The sequence below is a fragment of the Pinus tabuliformis genome, chromosome J (assembly GCF_031772625.1).
Source record: "Pinus tabuliformis cultivar Carrire ecotype Pingquan chromosome J, CPIR1, whole genome shotgun sequence".
Lineage (NCBI taxonomy): Eukaryota > Viridiplantae > Streptophyta > Pinopsida > Pinales > Pinaceae > Pinus > Pinus tabuliformis.
In genome coordinates, this window is record NC_142295.1 from 1,473,752,249 (window position 1) to 1,473,777,250 (window position 25,002).

General features: G+C 39.6%; 1 protein-coding gene across 5 annotated transcripts; it reads right to left on the reverse strand.

The window, feature by feature from the left end:
* Nucleotides 1-2,460: 2,460 nt before the first annotated feature.
* Nucleotides 2,461-6,122, reverse strand: LOC149232947 (serine/threonine-protein kinase AFC1-like). 5 transcript variants are annotated; one of them, XM_089379578.1, is made up of 12 exons: nt 5,777-6,093; nt 5,352-5,568; nt 5,179-5,205; nt 4,936-5,089; nt 4,738-4,786; nt 4,493-4,607; nt 4,235-4,323; nt 3,930-4,080; nt 3,762-3,826; nt 3,571-3,668; nt 3,345-3,450; nt 2,461-3,232 (listed from the first exon to the last, which is right to left on the reverse strand). In XM_089379578.1, the coding sequence occupies exons 1-12, from the start codon at nt 5,882-5,884 to the stop codon at nt 3,074-3,076; spliced, it is 1,338 nt and encodes a 445-aa protein (XP_089235704.1). In that variant the 5' UTR covers nt 5,885-6,093; the 3' UTR covers nt 2,461-3,073. The 5 variants fall into 5 exon arrangements, with proteins under 5 accessions (XP_089235704.1, XP_089235707.1, XP_089235708.1 ...); XM_089379581.1 differs by lacking the exon at nt 5,352-5,568 and having other exon boundaries at nt 5,777-6,085; XM_089379579.1 differs by lacking the exon at nt 3,345-3,450 and having other exon boundaries at nt 3,131-3,232; nt 5,777-6,122.
* Between the last annotated feature and the right edge of the window lie 18,880 nt (nt 6,123-25,002).

Consider the following 25,002-nt stretch of genomic DNA (forward strand, 5'->3'; position numbering starts at 1 on the left):
TTAACTCTTATTTAATATATTGCTAAAGTTGAAGAAGAGAGAATCCAACACATATCTTGATGCCTGAAGGGAATGTTGTAAGGGAGATTTGGGAAGTTTTCTATCTTACCTAAATTAATTGTCTTGGCTTTTAATTTGAAAGTCAAACTCCCCAATTGCTAGAAATTATGAGAATAATCAAGGGGAATGGTATTGAATTGGACCTGGAGTATGGGCTTTGTAGCCATTCTAGAGACTTTTGATTGACTACACAACTCAAGGAGGGACTCCATATTCTCATGCTAGGTACTATACATGTGAGTGAATAGAAAAAAAGGAAGAGCAAAGAGATAAGAAACCAGAGAGAAATCAAGGAATGTGTGCCAATGAACTAGTGGAATTCGTGAGCAGAAATTGAACCATGACTTTGAAAAAAGGGTGAAAAAAACCCATTAAGTCACAACAAATTTATATGGAGTTGTAATCTTAGTTAAATTGATTAAGTAAATCAATAAGGAATCCTTCAACACGAATGCGATAGCAAGGAAATTTTGAATGGTTTGCCTTATTCAAGATCGAAAGGAATTAAGAAAAGGACAAGCTTATATACCTACCTTGATTTGAAATCTATGGAACCTTGAGAGAAGCTTCCTCTTAAGGCATTGGATTTGGATCAAGGTTGGCCAATTGCAAGAAATTTGTAGTGTAGCTATGCCTATGGTTAGGTGGAGAGTGGTTCTCCGTTCATCAATTTCTTTGCATCTGCACAACTATCTTTGAGTAATTTACAACTAGCGGACAATAGAAATGCACATCATTATTAAGCATGTATAAAATTAACCATTTTCAATGTTCATTGTATACCAAGATTCCCTAGAAAATTAAGGGACTTAATGATTAGCTACCTCAAAAGTGCCTAGAAACACATGTCAAAAGAGCACATCTAGGTGTTGTTTTAGTTCGGGGTCTATAGTGATTTCTTAGCTCAATAGGAAGCAAACTTCAATAAGCAATCAAGAAGGTAAAAAATGAGAGTACATGTCAAAATATCGAATGTTTCATGAAAAGTTGAAAGACATTGGGATCAAATATTATTTCATCAAATAGTCCTTAAGGGAACAACCAAGCTTTAGCATATTTAGACATAAGAACAAGTTACAAACATTCTCATCAAACTTTTAGTGATTTAAATTGAATTTTGGATTGTTGATATCTACTCAAGATTATATTTTAATTTTCACTATTGAGATTAGGGATTTGGCCCAACTCAAAATTATAAAGTAAAGCGAAAACGAGGATACAATAAATTATTTTCTCAAAAAGGATTTTGAGAAAAGGAGAAAATTAAAAGGAACTTTTAATTTTTCAAGCAAGATGAAGAATTGCAATAATTGCATAGGGGGCAACCACCATTAAATTACAGGACATGCAAATTGCACAATTCAACATAGAGGTGATCCAAGGCCATACAATGATACAAACAAACATAGTGTTGATATAGAGAAAAGCTTCAAGAGCGGGGAATTCAAGTATGTTGGGTTTCATTTGTATTTTTCCTAATGCCATGGTTTAATAAATAAAGAAATAATGAGGTAGAGGAATTTTATGATCTTGAATTGATCTAATGACCATCTTTGAAAAGCCACTATTTTTGTATTTGCCATGTGTTTGCTAATAATAGCCCATGAATAAAGTGAAGTAATCAGCTTGGTTATTAAATGTGTTTCATAAAGTGAATAATCAGCTTCGTTATTATGTGTTTCATAAGATCCATCAAAAGCCATTTCTTTTTGTCTCATTGAGGTCTCATCTTCAAAAAAAAATTAAAATTAATTTGAAGCCCATCACCATCTTTTTTAATTGAAAATTCCTTATTCTTAAAAAAGTCAACATCTTTTTTAATTGAAAATTTCTTATTCTTAAAAAAGTCAACATCTTTTTTAATTGAAAATTTCTTATTCTTATAAAAATCAACATCTTTTTTAATTGAAAATTTCTTATTCTTATAAAAATCAACATCTTTTTTAATTGAAAATTTCTTATTCTTCAAAAAAAACTTTGATACCAAACATTATATACCTTACTATTTATTAAAATAAAACATAAAAGAAACCTTTAAACTTCAACCATAATTCTACTCATTCACAAGGTAGAATTAACCATGATAGATCCCAAAAAAAAATAACTTTAAACTTCAACAATAATTTTAATTATTCACCAGGTAGAATTAAGATACTCTATCGTTCAATGACACCCTTCCATCTTAATTTGAATAAGTCAAAATGTTAATCAAGACACTGACTATTTACTTTAATCTTAATTTTATTTATAATTTTTATTATTTTTATTTTTTCTGTAACATGACAAGACAGGATATTATCTCTACCATACTGGGCTGGAGAGCTCTCTGCTCAATAATATTTTAAATAAAGTGAATTAAATAATGACGATTTGAATTAAAAACTAAGCTTCATTTGCAAGTTGTGTTGAAAAATACTAAACATTCAATATAATGTACAAGTAGACACCAACGGTTCTTATTTTACAATGTCCATCAGCCAAGTTTATTGTGATGGGAAGATATCTGGCTAAGTAATTTCTTAGAGCCATTGGGCACAGAGCCATCTCCACACTGAAACATAGGCACCCAAAATTTGTCCCAAATGGAATATCCCATTTACCTTGCTTTTGATTCCTAATTGAATGTACCAATAGGATGCTCCATTTGCATGCAAGGTGTCCGAGCCATAATCCTTAAAATCCTGTGCACAGATCCATCTCCGGCACGGAACATAGCCACCCAAAAAATTGTCCCAACCTGGTACATATCCCATCCGCTTTTAACTCGATTGGGGACACTTGTGGCAGAGACCAACAAAGTCAATCCCACTCATATTTGTTTCATGCAGGGAGAGCCCAAACTTTATGCTGTAATGGATTATCATTAGGCACAACATTATCTTCGAAGAATGGATGTCTCGAAGTTTCTCCTGGTTCAGAAGTCTGGGGACCGATGAAGCCTGGCACCTGAGACCAACGAAGTTGATAACAATCCAACATTGTCCCATGCAGCGAATCAGAATTCTCATGATTTCTATGCACCATATTTATGAAATTTGGAACCCTCTAAGAAGAATGGATGACTCAAAGCTTCTGAAGCTTTCAAACGTTCCGAAGGCTCAAACTTGAGAAGTCCTTGCAGCAAGTCTATAAGTAGACCAGCTGAATGGTCCACATGCTCCATGATCAAATTCTGCAAAAAGGGATATTTAAATAGAAAGCAGTTAGCCATCCATAGACGAATGTAAATATTGTGAGGCCATTCTAAGATGTGTAGGCGCATCAAATAAAATAGTTAAGCATACTCTTAGGTGGCACAACTTCCTAACTGCTCGGATACTCTCTCTGGAAGATGCTCCTTCTGGCCAATGCAACCTTTTTCCATGCCGAAAATATTTTGCACTTTTGCGACTGTTTACAGAATGACATTGAACCTCATGGTTTACATTAAGCATAGGACATTTAGGACCTTTACAACAACTGAAAAGCAAATTGAGCCACCATTTCACTAAAAAGCGTCGAGAAACTCACTCTGCTTTCTTTATCATACGATGTGGCAATGAGCCCAAAACCCTTTCCATCATGGCAAGATGTTCCAAATTCTCATGGGTTTGAAATAGTGTCTTTCCCTGCATGTTTGATATGCAACTATGATAAATATATTTCTAATTTACAATAGGTTAAATATCATCTACACAAAATGTAATTGTATGGTAAATTACCAAGCAAAGCTCCACAAGTATGCATCCTACACTCCAAATATCAGAAGGGTAGCTCCATCCAAGTCCTGTCAAAAATTACAATGCAATTGGATATAGGTTCTATGGCTCATTTGAACATTGGAATGTCACTAAGTGGTAGATCCTACTAGGAAGTCTTTCCAAGCTTACCCAATATAACTTCGGGAGCTCGATAATGCCTGGTAGAGATCACTGATGTATGATCTTCTCCTTCAAAAGTGGTACTTCCAAAATCAATCAACTTTATTGCACTTGACTTTGGCCATCTGTTGCATATTTCTTGTGATGACCTCTCCAAACCCTTTTAAAACGGATACTAATCAGAGTTTATCGCTTGGAACGTATGAGACAAAATACAATTAAAGACGCAGGAACCATAATCAAATAAATATGTTTTGAGAATACAATAAAAGCTGTTAACCAAGAAAAACTAGTTTCTCTTGCCACTGAACTACCTTATATGGAATCTTCACAATGTCTGAAGAAACAAAAAGTGTATTTTCTGGCTTTAAATCTGTGTGAATGAGCTTCAAGTCATGCATATCTGCCAATCCAGATAGTTATTAAACTCAAATGAATATCCCTTATAATGGATAGACATTTTCTCAGAACCAAATTAATAATAAATATCATATAGGCAACTCTGAAATGATAATAATATTGATCAGCCAATAAAGCTCTATAATAAGGGAAAAAGAATTGATGTTACACACATGCTACAGACTGCAAAAGTTGCCTGCCAACCTCCTTAACAAGATCAATGGGAAATGGGCGATAGTTATTTTTCTGAAGAAAATCATATAAGCTTGGCCCAAGTTTTTCAAAAACCTGTAGATCATTTACATTCATCAACAAACTTAAAACTTCTCTATAAACAACCAAAAGAAGAACTTTTGGAGGCCATTTAAAATGCCTAACATTCACTATGGAGAAAAATGAAGTTCTGCTGAGAACTCACGATACACGTGTGACTCCTATAGTCAAACCAGTCGCGCATTTGCACACAACTGTATTAAACAAGTAGCACACATCAACCGACCAGTGAGATACTGTAACTTTAGGAGTCTAAAGCAAATAAACACTTAGAATGGCTATATATATTAAAAATGTGGATTGATTAACTAAATGACATATCTCGACAGATATTCATTCATACCGTGTACCAGTTCTATCATGCTTGGCCACTTCACGCAGCACATCAATTTCAACCATTGCTGCCTCCCGGTACTTTTGTAGGCCTCGAACGATTTTAATAGCTACGAAGTCCTTTGATTTTCGGTCCCAACATTCTAAAACTTGGCCAAATGTCCCTATAAACGTTGACCATATTCCAATCAAATAAATTCATTGGACAAATCTAAGAAAATACTAAGAGACCTTATATATCCTAGATTCTTACCTTCGCCCATTTTACTGAGAATTTTATCTGTAAAACGGATAGCAGAAGAGAAATTAGCCAAATTAGCAGGATAAATGGGGGGAAGGGCTATTGTAGAAAAACATTTTGTCATCAACAGTGGGCAAAACCCCTCGAAAATAAGATTACCAACAATACTAGAAACATGTCATTACATCGAGGGGTCAAATTCTCTCCGAGTTCAAATATGTAATGGCCATCGTTGTCATCATTACGCCATCGAGGGGAGGCATTGCGGGAGGATGTTGCTTTGAATTCCACGGTCGGAGATGAAAGCTGACCATGGTCTGAGGAGATGGAGGGGTCTGCCCCTTCTCCATTTCCATTTCCGATCCCAACATCTTGCCCACTAGATACTAATGATGGCTGAGCCTACACATAGCCGTTGATTCATTTTCTATTCAAAATAAACAGTAGAAAATCCTCTGACTATTTTTATCAAACCACCAATACCAGGGGATTGAAATGCAAATCTCACAGGATTCAGAAGGGCAAAAGAAAACCCTACTTTAAAAATCTAATTGAAGTTATATCTATAAGAAAATTGATTATAATTTAACAGATTATAAAATTAACCAACCTCCGTATGACAAGGGAGAACATCCCACGAGGACGTTAACTTTCTGCGTTTCCTGGGATTTTCATCGATCAGAGGTAGAGGACGAACATATTCTGCAACGCAAGCCATGGCCGTCTTGTGGCACGGGATCCGACACCTTCTCTCAATCGAGTTTCGAGGGTTCGATGACCCAAGAAGAAGATAGTGTTTCGACTGTTCTTGATCGAAGAAAATGCTAGAGTTTCTGAGGTGCGTTGATCCCAGAAGAAGGTTCAGTTGCAAGTATTCGGACAATTCTGATTTTGGTATGGGCAATTTGAGGTATTTATAGTATCAATTCCGTCCTCTAATTTCTTTGTTGTTCTCGATTGTAAACCGACACAACTTTCTCGCCCAAATGCACAAAATCCATGGTCACATGGCATGGCACCCTTCCCTCCGGAGACTGTCCCGAGTCCACAAAAGCCGGTTTTATTATAGCACCCCTTCGGACGGAGCCTTTGGAATTTTCAATTTTACCAGAGAACTTAAGGGAGTTTAGGGTCCACTGCTTGCATTCAGAGGGAGGAATTAATGGCTAAGTAAAAGTGAAATCCGGATATTATAAAAAAATTCTTTAAGATGTAAACCTGGGCACCGATATAGTTATAATAATCATTATTTTAATTAATTATTAATAATAATAAACATTTATATATATATATATATATAATTTTGTGAATAAGTTTTTATTCTCAGCCAGATTTTTTTGGTTAGAAATCACAATTTCAAAATTAGTTAAAAATTTATGAAATCAGTGGAAATATGTTTTTTATTTGATTGTTTATTTGTTTTTGGATTTGTCTAGATCCATTTTAATTTAAGATGTACCAAATGTATACAGGGGTCAAATCTCTTTTTACTCTAAAATAGGTTTGAATTTCAAGAGATTTGATACCTCTCAAATTCAGAGTTAAGATGGATCTTTCCCTTTTAAATAGGCTATATTCCACATTATTATTTTATTTTTATAAGATTATTTTTATTTTGTTATTTTATTTTGACGACTTAAAATGTTTACGTTAACTTTTTTATTTAATTTAGTTTTTTTATTTATTTTTTAATGTAATTTGACTTAGTCAAAGTGAAAAAAAAAAAAAAACATATATACATACATACATACATATATATATATATATATATATATATATATATATTAACGTCCACGATGCTAAAGATAGCCTATGGGATAGATTGCTTTGTCATTTGATTCTTGTATTCAACCATTTTCCTATAAAGCCTCACAATCAATGCTCCCAACTTCTTGACAAACCCCTAACTGAATAAATTATCCCAAGAGCTAGCTGCCAAAATACCTGCATAACTTTCCTTATTGTCTTTGAAGGCCTCACATTCTAAAATGAAATGTTTTTCTGTTTCCACTTTTCTAGAAGAGAAAAAACTACATACTCTTTCTTCCCATACTTCTTTTGGCCTTTTCAAGCGCCCTGTTCCGCAACAAAGTTGATGAGAATTAGTCCTTAACTGAGCAATCAGAATTTTGGCTCTCCAAGAAATATTGGCCCCTATGTGCGCTTTTTGTTGATGATTATGAGTGGGATTAAACTCTTCAATATAGTACTTTTTCTTTCTCCCTAGCTCCTTATCCCAAGTACGCTTGTGGAACTAATCCATAACAAAAGATTTTATCTCTTTACTACTTGTGGGACACATGTTCAAGCAAATACCCCATTTGCTAAACCATTTGTTATTTTGCCGCATCCAAGTCTTCTTCCTTTTTCACAACATGCCATCAAAAACAACCTTAGGCTATCTGCCCTCTTCCATTTGTTCAAATTTTTTTAAATAACTTATAAATTGCACCATAGTGCTTGCTTTAATAGGAGCAACCCTCATTTCACTTAACAAGATATCATAAGGAAAGACACTTTTAATATTGAACTTGTTTGTAATCAAGCACTTTTGAATTTTCTTAATTTGTTTACATTGCAAGTCAAATGTATCGTTGGCCCACAGTTCACAACCGTAGAGAATCACTGAAATCACTAAAAGCCCAAAAAGAGTATGAATGGTCTTCTAGTCTCATAACTCTGCCTCTCTACACCTATTTTGAAAAGCATAAAATGCTTTCCAACCCCCCAAATTTCTTTTCTTTCTACAACCATCCCAACTTAGATTTCTGTTGAAGACAATTATGAGGTACTTGTAATCTTCAACTCCCTCAAAAGTGTTGCCTTCAAAGTAGAACATATGATGGTTATGTTTTATTTTGTTAGAAAAAAACACTACTTTTGTTTTGCTAATATTGACTTACATCCCCACCCTTCTACAAAAATGCTCAAGAGAAAGTAAGTGTTCTTTCAAACCAAGAGCAGATTTAGCAATCAGAATAAGATCATCTACATACAAAAGGAGTCTTATAACAAAGTTGCCTAGATGAACATCATAACCCCCTTGCAAATTTAGCCACTCTTCAAGCTTGTCAATATATAATCCAAAAAGGGTAGGGGATAATGGGCAACCTTGCTTGACCCTAATATCACTTCTAAACTTTCAATGATGCCCGTTGAAGTTCTAATTTTTACTTTCACCTCTTCGTACAACCTATGCACAACTACTCTAAGATGCCTAGGAACCCCCAATTCCTTCATTTTGTGCCAAAGCTTATCCCTAGGGACCATGTCAAAGGCTTTTCTGAAATCAACAGAACAACAAAACACTTGTTCCTTTTTGTCCCAAATTTTTTCAGTGATGTGCCTTAAAGTTATACCATGATCAATTGTGGAATGTTTAGATCTAAAATATGCTTGCCCTTTAGCACGTTTATCTCCTTCTTCCGCCCATTTGTTGATTTTATTTTTTAGCATGCTTCCAAATCACTTTGCAAACAAGGGGTTTATTATTATGGTCTTATAATTGGAGGGATTATTGACATCACCACTCTTGAAAAGGCGTATTGCCAGACTAGTTGTCCAATCTGTGGGGAGCCCTTGTTGTATGATGGTGTTGGAAAAATTTTGTAATGTGAGGTGCAAGAATTTTTAAGCCCCACTTTAGATACTTTGCCTGGAGTTTAGCTAAGTCCTTTGCTTTTCCAACAACCAACTTCTTGATACCCATGTCTACCTCTTGCACCGTGAAGAGCTCAATAGCAATGTTGATGAAGGGAGGAGGGTCAACCCTGGGATCCTGCTCATAAAGTTGTCTTGCATAGTCAAACCATTTAGAAGCTGTAATATTATTTTCAATTTGCATCTTTCTTGGTTGGAGTTCCTTCCAAAATAATTTGGGTTTATTTTTCCCAAGGAAGATTAATTCTTCCCTCCTTAAAACCATGAAATCAACCTTTTTCTTTTTTTATATCTGCTTGTAATCTTTGAGGTTTATGCCATCCGTGTTTGACTCTTTCAACATTCTCCTTGCCTTTTTGCATTCCTCATAAAACTAGGAATAACAGGAAAGCAGTTTGTTTCAGACTTCTTATTTTTTGCTCTTTTTCACTTTGCAAGTGCGCTTTGAATTAAATGTGTTAATTCATGACTATGAAGGCCATGGATCATAATTTTCTCCTTCTCGAGGTGCCTCTCTAGTGTTACTTTGAAGGTGTTACAATTTTTTGGGGTCAAAAGAATTCTGCCCTTTGGGATACTTTGTTGAACACACTGAGTTTTTGACCCTAACTGCTTCTTTCCAATCTAAGAGAAACTTAAATAAATCGGCTTTTGATCCAATTTTAATTCCCGAAATTGTTCTCCAACCAAAACTTCCTCAATTTTCTCACACAAACCATGCAAGAAAATTACATAATCTACTGCACTTTCTCCATTGTAAGTAGTGCAAGTGAAATTACCATACTTTTCCCATCTTGTCAAACCATCACAAATGACTAAATTGAAAGCCCCACGTAGAGTAAGAAATTGTTCACCAAAGAGATTGCAACCCTTGTCCTTTGAAATTATTTCCCACTAATGATTATTCTCTTTTGTAAGCCAGATAGGGTTGCAATCTTCTTTACAACAAAGAATCCTAGCTTGCTCACTTGCAATCCTAGCATTGAAATCGCCCACTGTAAGGACTTCACATAGCTGAGGATATGTTGCAATATTCGCTTTTAAGGTTGCAAAGGGGTCTTTATGGTCAATCCCTCTACTTTTGTAAGTTTCGAAACTTGTGGCACAAAATAACATGCTACAATTCTAATGTGATTTCCATTTTTTGATATTTTAGACCAAATGAATTGTTTATTTGAGTCTTAATTTTCTAGCTGCGATAGATGTGAACCAAAAGAGAACATGCATGCATGTGCAAGGACATGTGTCGAAGTGGATCTAGGGAAGGGCTTACCGGAGGTAGTAAAGATCAAATTAGATAAATGGACGCACATACAACAGTTGGACTATGAGCAAATACCGTTTAAATGCAAGGTGTGTCATGAATACAGTCATTTTGCAACTAGATGTCCAAAAACACAAGAAAGAGAAAATTTAGAAGAGTTTGAACCAAAATGGGAACAAGTTAAAAAGAAAAAATCAACAAATAAACAACCCCTCTCCTCCTCAAGCCATCACCAGGCTACCCTTCCCCCCTCTGATCCTTCTCCATCATCACCCCCCCCCCCCAGCCAATCCTCCCCTAATCTCTTCATTTTTCATCAATCCCAACCCCTTTGGACCTCTTGATGATCCTCCCATTCCTCCCTCATCCCACCCCTCCTCCCCTCATCTCTCTCCTTCCCATATCCTCACCCCCTCCATTCCTATTATCCCTCGCAGCCCTCCTCCCCCCTCAGTTGATAGAATTTTGACAAGAAACCAATCAAAAGAATCTCTTCAAACCTTAGATTACCAAAAGAAAGCAAGAAGAAAATCTAACAAAGAACTTAGAGATGAAGCACAACAAAAGAAGTGGCTTTAGGAATGCAACATCCCATGGACTCCTTTTTTGGGAAAATCACTCGGAATAATGAGAAAAACCAAAATCATCAAAGAGGGAAAGGACCCTCTGCCCATCAACTAAATAAATAATGAGTGTGGTCTCCAGGAACTGTTGTGGTTTGGGGACACCTTTTAAAGTAGATGCAACAAAAGATATTCTAGTAAAGGAAATCCTAGATATTCTAATGCTTCAGGAGACCAAAACTAGTTGCCAAGACTCGAAAAAAATTATGAGGGAACAACTCAACAAGCTATAGGGGCCTCAGGGGGAATATGCACATTATGGAGGAAAACAAAATGGGAGCTACTACAGCAAAAAAGGGAACAACACTGGAATAGAACAGAGCTAAAAGAGACAACCACCAATGAGCAATTCTGCATTGTCAACATATATGCTCCCAACCACTTCAGGGAAAAAGAACAATGTTGGAATACGGTTCAAAAGACCTTAAATGATACTCAAAATAGAAAAATAATTTTGGGAGGGGACCTCAATCTTTTCCTTAATGTGGAGGAGAAATTTGGAGGGGTTTACCATTCAGACCCTTCAAGGGATGCCATTGAAGACATAATGGAAAAAAACAATCTAATAGACATCCCTCCCAATAATGGTAAGTATGCGTGGAACAACAAAAGGGTAGGAAGCAACAATATAAAGGAAAGATTAGATCATATTTTGGTTCAGGACAACATCATCTCCAACTACAATTCAACAAGATCAAGAATCATTCACACAAAAGCATCAGATCACAAGTCGGTGGTAATTACTATGGGGCTGATGGAAAATCAAGGTCCCATACCTTTCAGATACTGCCCAATATGGAACAGTAATGAAGAATACAAAAATCTAATTATGGAAGTGTGGTCTCAAAAAGTCACGGGGTCCCCCTATTGTGTGTGGGAAACCAAGTTAAAAAAATTGAGAAAGGAACTGAAAAAATGGGCCATAGAAAATGAAAAGAAAACCAAGAAAAGAAATGCTGAGTTATTAAAAAAAATGGAGAAACTTCAAGAGGCAAAAGAAAACAAGGAGGGGACCAAAGAGGACCATCTTCAAGAAAAGGCCCTCTTTTGGAAAATATACAAAGAAAACTGGAAAGAAGAGGAAGTGGTGAGACTAAAGTCAATAAGCCTTTAGTTAAATCAGGGGATAAAAAACACAACCTTTTTGCATAATACTATGAAAATCAGAAGAGCCAGAAATCAGATCAACAAAATCCAAATAGAGGGACAGGAAATTAGAGGAGTTGTTGAATTAAAAGAAGAAGTTCATAAACATTTCAAAACCCTCCTAACATCAAATGGAGAAAGAGCAGACTTTGAAACCTTTTTGCAGCATGTGCCAAACAAGATAAGTGTTGAACACAATTCGGAAATTATGCAAGAAATTAGAGAACAAGAAATCGAGGTAGCTATTTGGGGCCTCCATCCGGATAAAGCACTGGGTTCAGATGGATTCACAATTTCTTTTTATAGGCAGCACTGACATATAATAAAAAAGGATTTGGTAAGAATGATAAGGAATGTGTTTATTAAAAAAAATGGGAGGTTTAACTAAATCCTCCTATCTGGCTTTAATTCCAAAAGATGCAAGGCCTTCCACATTTAGCAGATTTTGGCCTATTTCATTGTGCAAATCTTCTTACAAAATAATAACAAAGATCATAGCCAACCAAATAAAGAAATTTCTTGATCCAGATTTAAGCAGGAACGCAACAAATTACAGAGATAACCATATACACAAAGATGCAGCGGAAATAATACTTCATTTCATTAATGGAAAATACTGACATATGCTTACAAACAGAAATGGCAATAAACTAGCTAGGGCGATGGTAGCTTATCTCTGAGAAGAGATGTGATGGCTACATGCCTCTGAACTGTATTACAATGAGGCTCGAAGGCCTATTTATTGTTGAGAAACAATGGAAAACCCTTCACATACCGAAACCTAACCCTAGAAGATGAAACGCCAAATTGTGGGCCCCGTTTGGGTAAATTGGTACATCAATTTCCCGGGGTCGTAACTTTGGCATACGATCTCCGTTTGACGCGTACGATAGCTCGTTAGAAAGATCTATCCGAGTACTACCACTTTGGGAGGCAACATAGGGCTCGATCGCCCCAGAATTCCAAAAAAACGTCGTTTAGGGCCTCAAAACGGCTCCGGAAGTTCAGGACCCGAAAAACTGCTAAAAATAGTAAACTGTGCTACAATTAAGGAAACTGAAAATGCTGAGAAAGACAATGGTGGGGGTCCAGGTGGACCTGGCAGGTGGCCACCAATATCCACCTGGATCATTCCTCCCCCCTTAGGAAGCAATGGTCCCCATTGCGTTGAGCTCCTCCATGAGATGAGGAAACCTCTGCTGAACTTGTTCCCTGGTGAGTCACTTGCCCTGCTGAAGGAGTTGGCCTGCTTTGACAACTCGATACAGTTGGATATGCTGTTGGCGAGTGTTCTTGATCTGTGTGTCCATGATCCGATCAGTTGCAGCTTGTTCCATGCAATCGGGATTTAATTCTGTGGGTTTGAGCTGTTCTGCAATGTCGGATGTGTCTAGCAATGGTGGAAAGTATGGCCGAAGGCGGTCCACATTGAACACTGGGTGCAGGCCAAGGAATGGGGGAATGCTGAGCTCAAATGCATTGTCTCCCATAGCCTTAGTAATGGTGTAAGGACCATATCGAAGTGGTCTCAATTTCCGATAGGCTCCAGTAAGGCGTTCCTTTTGCAAATGCAACCAGACTTTGTCGCCCACCTGAAACTTGTGTGGCACCCGGTGTTGATCATGTCGCTGCTTGTACTTGGCATTTGATTTCTCAAGAATGTCATGGACCTGCTGGCGAATATGTTGGATGCGCTCAATGAAGTTGGTGGCCTTATCTGTTTCGGACTGGACATGAGCTGAATTCATGTGAGTAGCTGCAAGTGGCATGGCCACATCAATGGGGCATAGTGGCTGGAATCCTAAACCCACCTGAAAAGGGCTATGGCCAGTGGAGCTGTGAAGAGCTCGGTTGTAGCTGTGCTGAACATAGGGGAGGCTCTCGTCCCATGTGCGTGGATGCTTTGAGTTATACATGCGCAGAATGTGCACAATCATCCTGTTGACAACCTCTGTCTGGCCATCAGTTTGAGGATGGAAGGCTGTGGACTTCGTGAGTTTGGTGTCCAGCATTGACCAGAGACTGGACCAAAATGTGCTGAGAAACCGACTGTCCCGATCTGAGATGATAGACTGTGGGATCCCAAAGTGCACCCACACTCGTTCAAAGAAGAGTTTAGCAGTGGCTTCTGCTGTGATATTCTTCTTGCAGGCCATCATAATGGCCATCTTTGAGAACCTGTCGACGACCACAAAAACACAGTCATTTCCATGCTTAGTGGAAGGAAGGCCTGACATGTAATCCATGGAGATGGATTCCCAAGGTCGACTAGGGGTAGGCAACGGGGTATAGAGGCCTTGCTTCTTAATGGTCGGTTTGGCAATGGCACAGGCAGTACATGATCGGATGTACTTCCCAACATCCTGTCGAAGATTTGGCCAATAGAAATAGTTTTGCAGTACTGCCACTGTTTTCTCGACCCCGAAATGCCCAGCAGCCCGACTGTAGTGTGCTTCCCAAATCATCTTGGCACGCTCGCTTGAAGGAACACAAAGGTGACCGAGGTGGCATAATAGGGCATCCTGGAGGTGAAAATCTGCAACCTGCCGACCCTCCAAGAGTGTCTGGTATGTGTGGCCGAATTCTGGGTCGCTTTTGTAGAGAAGTGGCCAATCAGAAGTCTCGTGCCCGCAAGAGTTGAGCACGGTGGTTAGCGCCATGATCGGTGGTCGACTGAGGCAATCTGCAACATTATTGGTGCTGCCCTTTTTATACTTGATATTCAAGTGAAACTGTTGCAGGTATGTAGACCACTTCTGATGGCGATCATTCTGCAATTTCCCTTGGGTCTGTATGAATTGCAGAGGTCGGTGGTCTGTGTGGATGACCGTTTCCTTCCCCAAAATGTAATGCTTCCATTGTCGGCAGGCCTGTACAATGGAATACATCTCTTTATCATAAGTGGGGTACTTCCGGACTGTGTCTGAAAGTGTTTCACTGTGATATGCCACTGGATGTCCATGTTGAGTAAGGACTGCCCCAATAGCATAGTCAGAGGCATCTGTCTCGACCTCAAATGGTTGTTGTAAATCTGGTAACGCGAGCACTGGTGCCGTGCAGAGGCGATCCTTCAACTCCCTGAATGCCTTCTGTTGAGATTCAGACCAAAAGAATTTTGCTTTCGCCCCGCCCTTGGTGACTTGACTCAAGGGCCAAGAAATATGAGAAAATCCCAACACAAACCTGCGGTAGAAGTTGGCAAGACCTAGAAAGCTGCGGAGCTCTGTTAGAGTGGTTGGAGAGGGCCAATCCCGAATGACTTGGACCTTGGCTGGATCGACATGCACCCCCTGTTCATCAATGATGTATCCCAGATACTGGACCTCGGTCATGCCAAAAGTGCATTTCTCCAAATTGGCACATAGCTTGTGTTGCCGCAGTGTTTGGAGAACCTGTCGGATGTGGTGGAGGTGCTCTTCCCAACTCTGGTTGAAGATCAGAATGTCATCCAAGTATACTACTACAAAGGAGTTGGTGAATGGCCGCAAGATGTCATCCATTAGCCTCATAAAGGTTGCAGGAGCATTCGTCAATCCGAAAGGCATGACCAACCATTCGAAGAGGCCCTCCTTGGATTTGAAGGCAGTCTTCCACACATCTGAGGGTTTAATTGGTACCTGGTGATATCCTGACTTCAGATCGATCTTGCTGAAATATTTCGCCCCCTTTAGTTGGTCTAGGAGGTCATCAATCCGCGGGATCGGGTACCTATTACGGACAGTGATCTTGTTCAGCGCCCGATAGTCAATACAGAGTCTCCACGTCCCATCCTTCTTCTGTACCAACACTATCGGGCTCCCACAGGGCGAAGAACTCGGACGGATGTGACCTTTCTGTAGGAGCTCCTGAATCTGCCTCTTGATTTCATTGTTCTCCAGAACGGAGCGCCGATAAATTGGTCCATTGGGTAGCGGCGCACCTGGGGTCAGATCAATGGAGTGCTTGACTTGACAGTGCAGAGGAACCCCTGCCGGGGAGGTGAAGATGTCTTTGTACTCCTCCACAATCTTGTCCATTTGTAGCTGCCGTGCAGAGGGACCTCGTTTGGAGGCCGCGGCCACTGTCTTCTTCTTCCCTTGAGGGCGTATCATCAGGAAAACAAATTTCCTGGTTTTGGAAATGATCTTACTGCATTGTTTTGCAGTAATCAAAGAGATGGCGGCAGGTGGTGGTACCTCTGGTATCCTGAACAACTTATTTCCCAATGTAATAATAACAGCATGGGGCCTTGATTCATACACAGCATGTCGCTTCCACAAGTATGGTTGTCCTAGTAATACATCACAAACTTCAAGGGGAGAAATGTCACACAATACCTCATCCGTGAAGGGCTTGATGTTGTATGGAAGGCGACACTGCTGGCTCACGCGAAGATCTCGCCCTTGGTAAAGCCACCCAATGGTGTATGGTTGTGGATGTGCTGTGGTCGGTAAGCCCAACCGCTTCACGACCTCTGCCGAAATGAGGTTCTTTTGACTCCCGCTATCAACAATGAACTGTATCGGGGAGCCCTTGACCCACATCTGGGAGTGGAAGAGACGCTCCTCCTCCTCTGGATCTTCGGGTTCATTTTTCTGGATCTTTGCGGTAGCAACAGTGGCGCTGGGATCCGCATCAATGATCTGCTTCCCTTTTTCATACCCCTTATCGGGTTCTGACTCAGAGTCGGAACATGCATCTGATTTCGAAACCTTTAGCTCAGCCACCAGTGACTGTTTGGCCCGACACTCACTTGTGTTGTGAGTGGAGCTCTTATGGAACTCGCACCATTTTCCAGTGTCCTTTCTCGGCTTCGCGGCGTTGCTCTTTGCTTGCAGCTTCAGCTGGTTGTCTTGGGCTGTCCCGCCTTGGCTTTGTCCTTTGTTCTGTGGTTTAGGGGCACCTTTCCCCTGCTTTGGATTCGCAGATCCAAAGTCTCGCTTCTTTTGTTTAAACTTCTGCTCGACTTTGACGGCATACCGGTATGCTGCGCCGAGCGAGGGGATGTTTAGGAACTGTATTTCTTCCTGGATGTACTTGTGCAGGCAGCCACGGTATTTGAGTATCAAATGTTGCTCCGAATCCTTGATACCCAACTTTGTGCGAAGGGTATGGAAAAGATTGGTGAACTCCGGCACATCTTGGTCCCTTCCCTGCCGCAGCGTGGTCCACTTTATGTATTCATCCTCATAGCTTCCGACAGGGTAGTACTGCTCCTTGATGGCATCCCGGAACGAATCCCAGGTGGGTGCGGCTGAAAATAGTGAGCCAGTACTTTCATCCTTCTGCTCGCAGTAGGTTTCCCACCAGTCCTTGACGTGGGGGGCTGCTTTGAGAAGAGCAAAAACAATCTTTTCCCGACTCGAAAATTCATGAACAGAAAAATAACCCTCTAGCAGATTTAACCATTTATCTATGGCATCGGCGTCTATCTGACCCTCGAATATGGGGATTTCAAAATTAACTTGTACCTTAAAGGGTGTGGCGTTTCCAGAGGAGCTGCTGGAAGCCGATGCGCCGCTTCTGGGTAGCCGCTGAAGGATCTGCGCAAAGCTGTCCATCATCGCGTTCCGTTGTCGCTCGAGCGCTTCTTCGAGCAAGATTTTGATGGGATCTCCTGCCCCCTCGTCTTTCTTCTCGTCCGCCATGGGAGGCCGTCGGGATTTGCGAGGCTGGTCTTGCAAAGGTTCAACCAGTTCAAGCCCTAACTCCTTATATCCCGACCTTGTTGGGGACATGCAAAGAAAAACAGAGAAAAAGCAGACCGCTCTGATACCACTGATCCAGATTTAAGCAGGAGCGCAACAAATTACAGAGATAACCATATACACAAAGATGCAGCGGAAATAATACTTCATTTCATTAATGGAAAATACTGACATATGCTTACAAACAGAAATGGCAATAAACTAGCTAGGGCGATGGTAGCTTATCTTTGAGAAGAGATGTGATGGCTACATGCCTCTGAATTGTATTACAATGAGGCTCGAAGGCCTATTTATTGTTGAGAAACAATGGAAAACCCTTCACATACCGAAACCTAACTCTAGAAGATGAAACGCCAAATTGTGGGCCCCGTTTGGGTAAATTGGTACATCAATTTCCCGGGGTCGTAACTTTGGCATACGATCTCCGTTTGACACGTACGATAGCTCGTTAGAAAGATCTATCCGAGTACTCGTTAGAAAGATCTATCCGAGTACTACCACTTTGGGAGGCAACATAGGGCTCGGTCGCCCCAGAATTCCAAAAAAACGTCGTTTAGGGCCTCAAAACGGCTCCGGAAGTTCAGGACCCGAAAAACTGCTAAAAATAGTAAACTGTGCTACAATTAAGGAAACTGAAAATGCTGAGAAAGACAATGGTGGGGGTCCAGGTGGACCTGGCAGGTGGCCACCAATATCCACCTGGATCATTTCTCCCTGAGATTATCTCGGAAAACCAAGGAGGCTTTGTTCTAAATAGACAGACTATAGACAATGTTTTGGTTGTCCACGAAGCTCTACACTCAAGCATCCTCAAAAAAGAATAGGGAATTATCATAAAACTAGATATGGCCAATGCCTTTGACCGTGTAAGTCTTCCTTACCTCTCTCTTGTCTTAAAGAAATTTGGTTTCTCAAATGACATCATGGAGGTAATCAGTGCCTGCATTATGGGACCATGGATAGCCCCGTTGATAAATAGAAGACCGAGTGATTTCTTTCAAAGTTCCAGAGGGTTGAGGCAGGGTTGTCCTCTTTCACCTTTCTTATATATAATAATGGCAGACTCGTTAAGTAGAGCTCTAGAAAAGAGTAGGAGAGAAAGAACACTAACTGGTTTGCACATTTCACATGGTGTAAGAAGCATTAATCACTCCTTGTTCACAGATGACACATTGTTGATGGGTGGAGCCTCATGCATTATTGCCCAAAGATTCAAAAAATTCCTAGATAAATTCATGGAGGTTTCAGGTGGTCTCTTAAACAATGCAAAATGTAGAATATATGGCTAGAATGCTCCCTCCCACACCATGCAAAGAATATCTCAGATCCTTGAGATACCCATACAGGAAAAATGGAATCTCTTCTTCGACCTAGGACTACCCATATCAAAATAAAACCTAAAGGCTGAGTTATGGAGCACACAAACTGAAAAGATGAAGGAAAAAATTCAAAGTCGGGGTGTGTTGTGGTTGAACATTGCGGGCAAGGTGACCTTAATCAAAGCCATGCTCACTGCGTTGCCAATTTACCAATATGCCACTATTCTGGCTCCGGCCAGCATCCACAAACAAATGGAATTAATAATCAGGGGTTTTGTATGGTAGGGAGGAAAAAAGGAGACCAAAAAATTCAGCTTGGTAAAATGGGAACAAGTAATTTTGCCTTATGAGAAGGGAGGCTTATCCATAAGGCTGCTTGGAATGATGCTGCCCTAGGGGCCAAAATTATATGGAGAATGATAATCGGAAAGGACAGATGGTCGAAAAAAACTTTGGCTTTAAAATATATGAATCATCAAAGAACTCACTTGCTGGATGAAAATGTCCCAATAAGGCCATGTTCGCAAGTATGGAAGCTAGTCAAAAAAATGTTACCTATTATCACCAAGTACACTTCGAAGATGCCCGGAAATGGAAAAAGTATCAAGGTATGGGGAGACAAAATCATGGGGAAAGAGCCTTTATCAACCTACCCAGTTATCCATGAGGTAAGAGAATGGATGCAAGCTAAGGGGCTAACCTCCCTGCATTCTATATCTCCATGGAAAATAGAAATTGGCATGACTGGAACATTCCAAATCTACGTCCAAATTTAAAAATCCAATGGGATCTCTTAGTCCTCCATCTCAAAGTATCAGCCCCAACAAATATGGAAGATGAAGACACAATCATTTGGGATCCTAGTGGGGGTGCCTACTCAGTCAAGTCCAGATATAACACTCTCTAGGCACAGCAAGATGAACAAGATTGGCCCCCCTGGAAATCTATATGGAAGACATAAATCCTCCCCAAAGTTAAGATTTTCAGTTGGACTCTCCTAAAAGGCATAATTCTTACTGTTGATAACCTTAAAAGAAAGGGATTCTTCGGCCCGTCAAGGTGCTCAATGTGCCTAAATGAAGAAGAATCCATCCAACACCTCTTCTTGGATTGTCCCTTTACTAGAGAGTGCTGGAAGAAACTTACTAGTCCTCTGGAAATGGAGCTCAACTTCTCCATAACCTTTAATGACTTCTTTACTGAATGGAAAAAAAAATTACCCTTATTCATTGAAGAACAAGCAAACCATAAAAAGGTTCTGGGAAAGTCTCCCATCATTTCTCTGTTGGTAGATTTGGCTCTCAAGAAATAAAAGCAACTTCAAAGATCAAACCCCAAAGATTGGAAGAGTTTTGTCAAAAACTTGGGGACTCACTTTAGAATTTCTAAACATTAAAGGTTTAAAAGCAATAGACATTAGCAGCCTCCAGCAAGAACAAAGGAATTGGATCAACAAAGCAACTATCAGAAGTAACTGGAATATCAGTCCCAATGTTAGACCTCCATCTCAAAACTGGAAAATTAGATTAAATAAGGAAGAACTTTCAACATGGAAAGGAAATCTGAACAAGCATTGTCTCTTCTTTGACGGTGCCTCCAAAAACAATCTGGGTAGAGCTAGAGAATTAGGGATACTCCTCGACCCAGGGGGGAATAATCCTATCACTTATGAATGGGGGTTGGGGGAAACCTCTAACAATAAGGCAGAGACTTATGGTCTGCTAATGGGAACCAAAATGTAAAAAAAAAAAAGGAAATTAGAGACCCTATTATAATGGGAGATTCAACAATCATAATTGAAGCCATGATCAGTAGAAGAAACCCTCCAAATGTTGCCATGCACTGAATCCTCAATAGAATAAGGAAAAATATGGAAGACCTGGGAAATGTCACTTTTAAACATATATTGTAGGAAAACAACAGCTCCACTAACCACCATGAAAATTTGGCAGTGGCCAGGTCTAAAGGGGGGAAAAGAGTAGGTGAGGATGTGTTCCTCACACCTATTCCTTAGTACTATTTTCCCTGAATGAAAATCATGTCAAAAATCTCTTCAATCGATTATTTTTCATGTTTCAATGCAAATGTGATCTGCAGTGCCCATACTTATCCCTGCAGTGATTTCTTTTTGGTTGACAGAGCATGAAGGTCTCGTGACTCCACATGCATCTCATTGTGCATTTTCTGCTATTCTATCAGCTCTAAGATATTCAATATGCCTCCAATCGAGCTCTCCCAAGTCATCATTTCTTCTCAACTGACTTGGTCTCCTTCCACTCCCCCCTCTCTTTTATATTTCGGGCCTCCCTCTCCTCTATTCACTCCCTGATCGTCCCATGTTCTTCATGTTGATCTCTCTCCCCAGCGAGCTCCCTGTTTCTCTATTGTCCCCTCCCTTCTTCTCAGCCTATGTTCCATCCTTCTTCACCTTCCCTCGGCCCTCTTGGGCCTTCTCGCTCCCCCTCTCTACGATCCCAAGCCTCCTACAAGATTGTTGCGTGTGGATTGCTTCTCTCCTCATGCTCGCAATCCTCTTGTGAGCTTCTCATCGCCTCTCTGCTCTCCCTTTGGCTTTATACAATTTTTTCTCTCTCCTCTAGCATCTATATTATTTCCTCCATTTTCGTTGTCTATGCTGTAAGGCTTGATCTCTTCTACTTCCTGTTTCGAATCAAGCCAGCAAACTCATGCATTAACTAAGGGAAGTTGGAACTTCGTCCATCCAGCAAGAAGGATCATAGGCATCACTCTATCAAGCTCAGGGGAACAAAAACAGGACCTTCATCTAGCAGAGAAACTAGGAAGAACCAACATTCCATAGAGGATCATACCTCATATCAAAGGAAAGCAGAAGATCACTCAGCAATGGACTTAAATCCAGTAGACCGAGCATCCCAAAATTAGAAATGCGCTACATGTGGAGCTAACAAATTCATGATCGTTAAGATAAGAGAGACAATCCAAGACTTGAAGATTCAAATGAGGTCTGAAAACTCGACTTTGAAGAGACAATTGGAGAGTCAGAAGGCTGAAATAGACTCCCTCACCAACAAGTGCACTCACCTTGAGGAGACAATCAACTACCTAAAAAACATTACTTTGAATCAAGAGGGAGAAAACTCAAACTACTAGAGCAGTAAATATAAATCTCAGCAAGATCAATCTATAAACAAATATTAAATTTACCCATAAGTGTTTTTGAAGTCTCTTGGTTTCTAATAGTTATGTTATGTAAGTGTATTTTCTTGCTTTCTCAGTTTGTAAGGAAGTATGCTAGAAATGTAGTTGGAATCTTTGGAATTTTTGGATTCATGTCTAAAGGATCCCGGGACTGTATTCTCGACCTTCTCTCGTTCAACATGACTATTTCCAACCTCATATGTATCGGGAGCTTGCTCCTCTCTCTTTTTTGGAATATATAAAACCATAACCGATCTTGTAAAAAATACCATGATACCCTCGTGCCCTTTCCCATTTCATGTTGCCTTGTTCCACATTACCATCTTCCAATACCCTTCAAACAAAGGTGTCTTTCACCCTTCGTGCTCATGGGTTTCTATGAGACAAATTTTGTCTTTGTCTTCTACAATAGGGCCTAATATAGGTCCTTGTCTCCATGGGTAACCTTTGTAGTTCCAAAAAAATAAACTTAAGGAAACATGGGTATGACTTGATTGATATTTGGTTTGACATACAAGACTCACAATTAAGTCTTTGTTCCTGCTTGCCCATACTGACTGGCTTGTTGCATAGTTTCTTGCTAAAGAATTTGTTGCCTCTTCTTTGTTCCCATCTTGTTGCTTTGTTTGGAATGAGGTCCAAAAAAAGCTATCACAAGTTTACCTTTATAAATCCATGCTCTCTTGCCCTTGACCCTTGCTGCCCTAACCTTTGACATTTCCTCCCTCCTTTCCTCTTGTTGTCTTATAGTTAAAACTTCTTCCAGAAAAAAGCAAGAACCGCTCAAGAGCTACTTCTTTCTTAGAATGATGTGTTTATCATGCATGCTAGGCATGATGCATTTTATGGGCCTGGATCTCTCATTGCTAATCTCAACCATCCTCCATGCTTGGCATATTTATCCTTGCCAAAGTAACTTCTCTTTTAAGAATTCCCTTGCAAGGTCAAGAGACATTCATTTTTCCCATAGTCTTTCACCCCTTTAATAATTATGTTTGTTGCTCTATATTTCCTTTCATTGTTTTCTTTATCTTGCATGTTGCCAACCCGAATGTTTGCTTCCTCTTCCCTTTTAGAAGAAATGCTAATAACTTGTGCCCAAGTTTTGGAGATGTAATTTGTGAAACCTCCTTTCATTTCTTCTCTTGCTTTCATTTCATGGTTGTTTATTTGGGCAACCTCTTTCCCTTTATCCTGAGATGGTTTTGAATTCACCACCACTTTACTTTCCACTACAAATTTCTTCATGTTTTGTATATCTATCTTCATGAGTTGCCATTCCATCTTCCCTTTAAGAGAGCTTCCTGTAGCATTGCCACTTGCTCCTTCAAAACTTTATTGTTTTCTGTTAAAAACTGATTTTTAGTTGTTATTGCATGAATTTTATCATCTCTTTCAAGCTCTTTAGCTTCTAAAACTTCCAACCTCTTATTTGCACTTAACAATTATTTCATATAAAGATCAAATGACTATGTGAGAGGTGTGGATGTGGGGCTATAGAATGTAAAATCATCAATGACTTTTCCTTTGGGTCTGTTGTTGCCACATGCTTGCAAAAGGGGAGTTGTTTGAATATTACTTATTACGAAGGGCTCGAGTACTCTCCCTTTGAGACCATTTTTTCCTTGTCTTCTCCCATTTTAGACGAGATAGTCTTCACTTTAAAATGCCCTGAAACTGTTTGGGATTGACCCAGACCCACTTCCATGCTTTAGTTGATGAGGTAATTTTCACTTGTCCTAGATCATTTGTTTCCACAGGACCTGAAATTTATTGTTTCGTTGTCATGTTTGAATAAGCCTCGTTGAAATAAAAATTTCCTTCTTGCTTCAGTAATTACACCTATTTTGCTACATTCCTAGGAACATCCAATCATGGAGCCATTATTCTTCTCCATCCCAATCCACAAAGACGGAGTTATTTCCTGACCCTCCAGATCACCTGCTTATGACTCATCGTCAAGCAAGCCCTTGTGAATTTACTCTCCTATTGCTCCATTTTCCAGCTACAACTACGACTACAGTTTCTGAATTATGACTCTCTTACTCATATGATTTACGAATTTCCTGGTAACGGATCTCTTTCTCACTTGGTTATGGCTCTCCTACTCGAACAATCGATTCATCTTACTTACTTACAACTCTCCTGCTCGGACAATTGATTTGGCTTACCTTCTTACGACTCTCCTTCTCACCTACTTCAGCTGCTTACGAATCTCTAGGTAACGACTCTCTTGCTTACCTGCCTACGACTCTCCTGCTCACGACTTTTCAACAAATTTGGATTGCATTTGTTGTGGTGTTCTACGTTGTTGCTACATAGAAGTATTCAAATCTCCCCTATCAAGAATTTTTTGTGGACAATTGATCTGACTCACCTGCTTACGACTCTTTTACTCACCTACTTCATCTGATTATGACTCTTCGACTAGTTGCTCAGGGCCATTATTTTACAACATCTCTACCATAGTGGGTTGGAGTGTGCCTCTAGACCCAAATATAATTTATCTTTTTCATTATTAATAAACAATGTAACACTTATTATTAAATTTATGGAATAATTAACATTAATTTATCTTTTTTTATTAACTATGTCGATTTGCTAGTTTATCTGAGTCCTTAGATGACTCGTTCGACTAACTTGTAGTTTGAGTAGTCGTGACCCAAGGGAATCTAAGTTGTTAAAATCACCTGGGGATCTAACTCGGCCTAGGCCACACCAACCCTTAGCATGGCTAGATATTTTTCACACAAAGTTTTGAACTGATGACTTTTACTCTAGGGAGTGCCTTAACAAAAACCCTATCACAATCCACTCTATGCTCATGGGCAATAGGTGTGTCTATTCTAGAATAAGCCTTCATTTTAATTTAATTATCGATACTTTTCTATGGGGCATAGAATAAATAGTTATTGGGTGTTCCGTTAAGGAAATTTGTGGTGAAAAGATCATCAGTT

Excerpts from the sequence above, each read along its gene's own strand:
- LOC149232947 (XM_089379578.1), bottom strand. The coding sequence starts at position 5,884 with ATGGCTTGCGTTGCAGAATATGTTCGTCCTCTACCTCTGATCGATGAA. Across the intron at positions 5,206-5,351 it reads AGAGAATTTGACCCCTCGAT|ATAAAATTCTCAGTAAAATG; the intron begins GTAATGACATGT and ends TCCGTTTTACAG. Across the intron at positions 4,608-4,737 it reads ATAGGAGTCACACGTGTATC|GTTTTTGAAAAACTTGGGCC; the intron begins GTGAGTTCTCAG and ends AATGATCTACAG.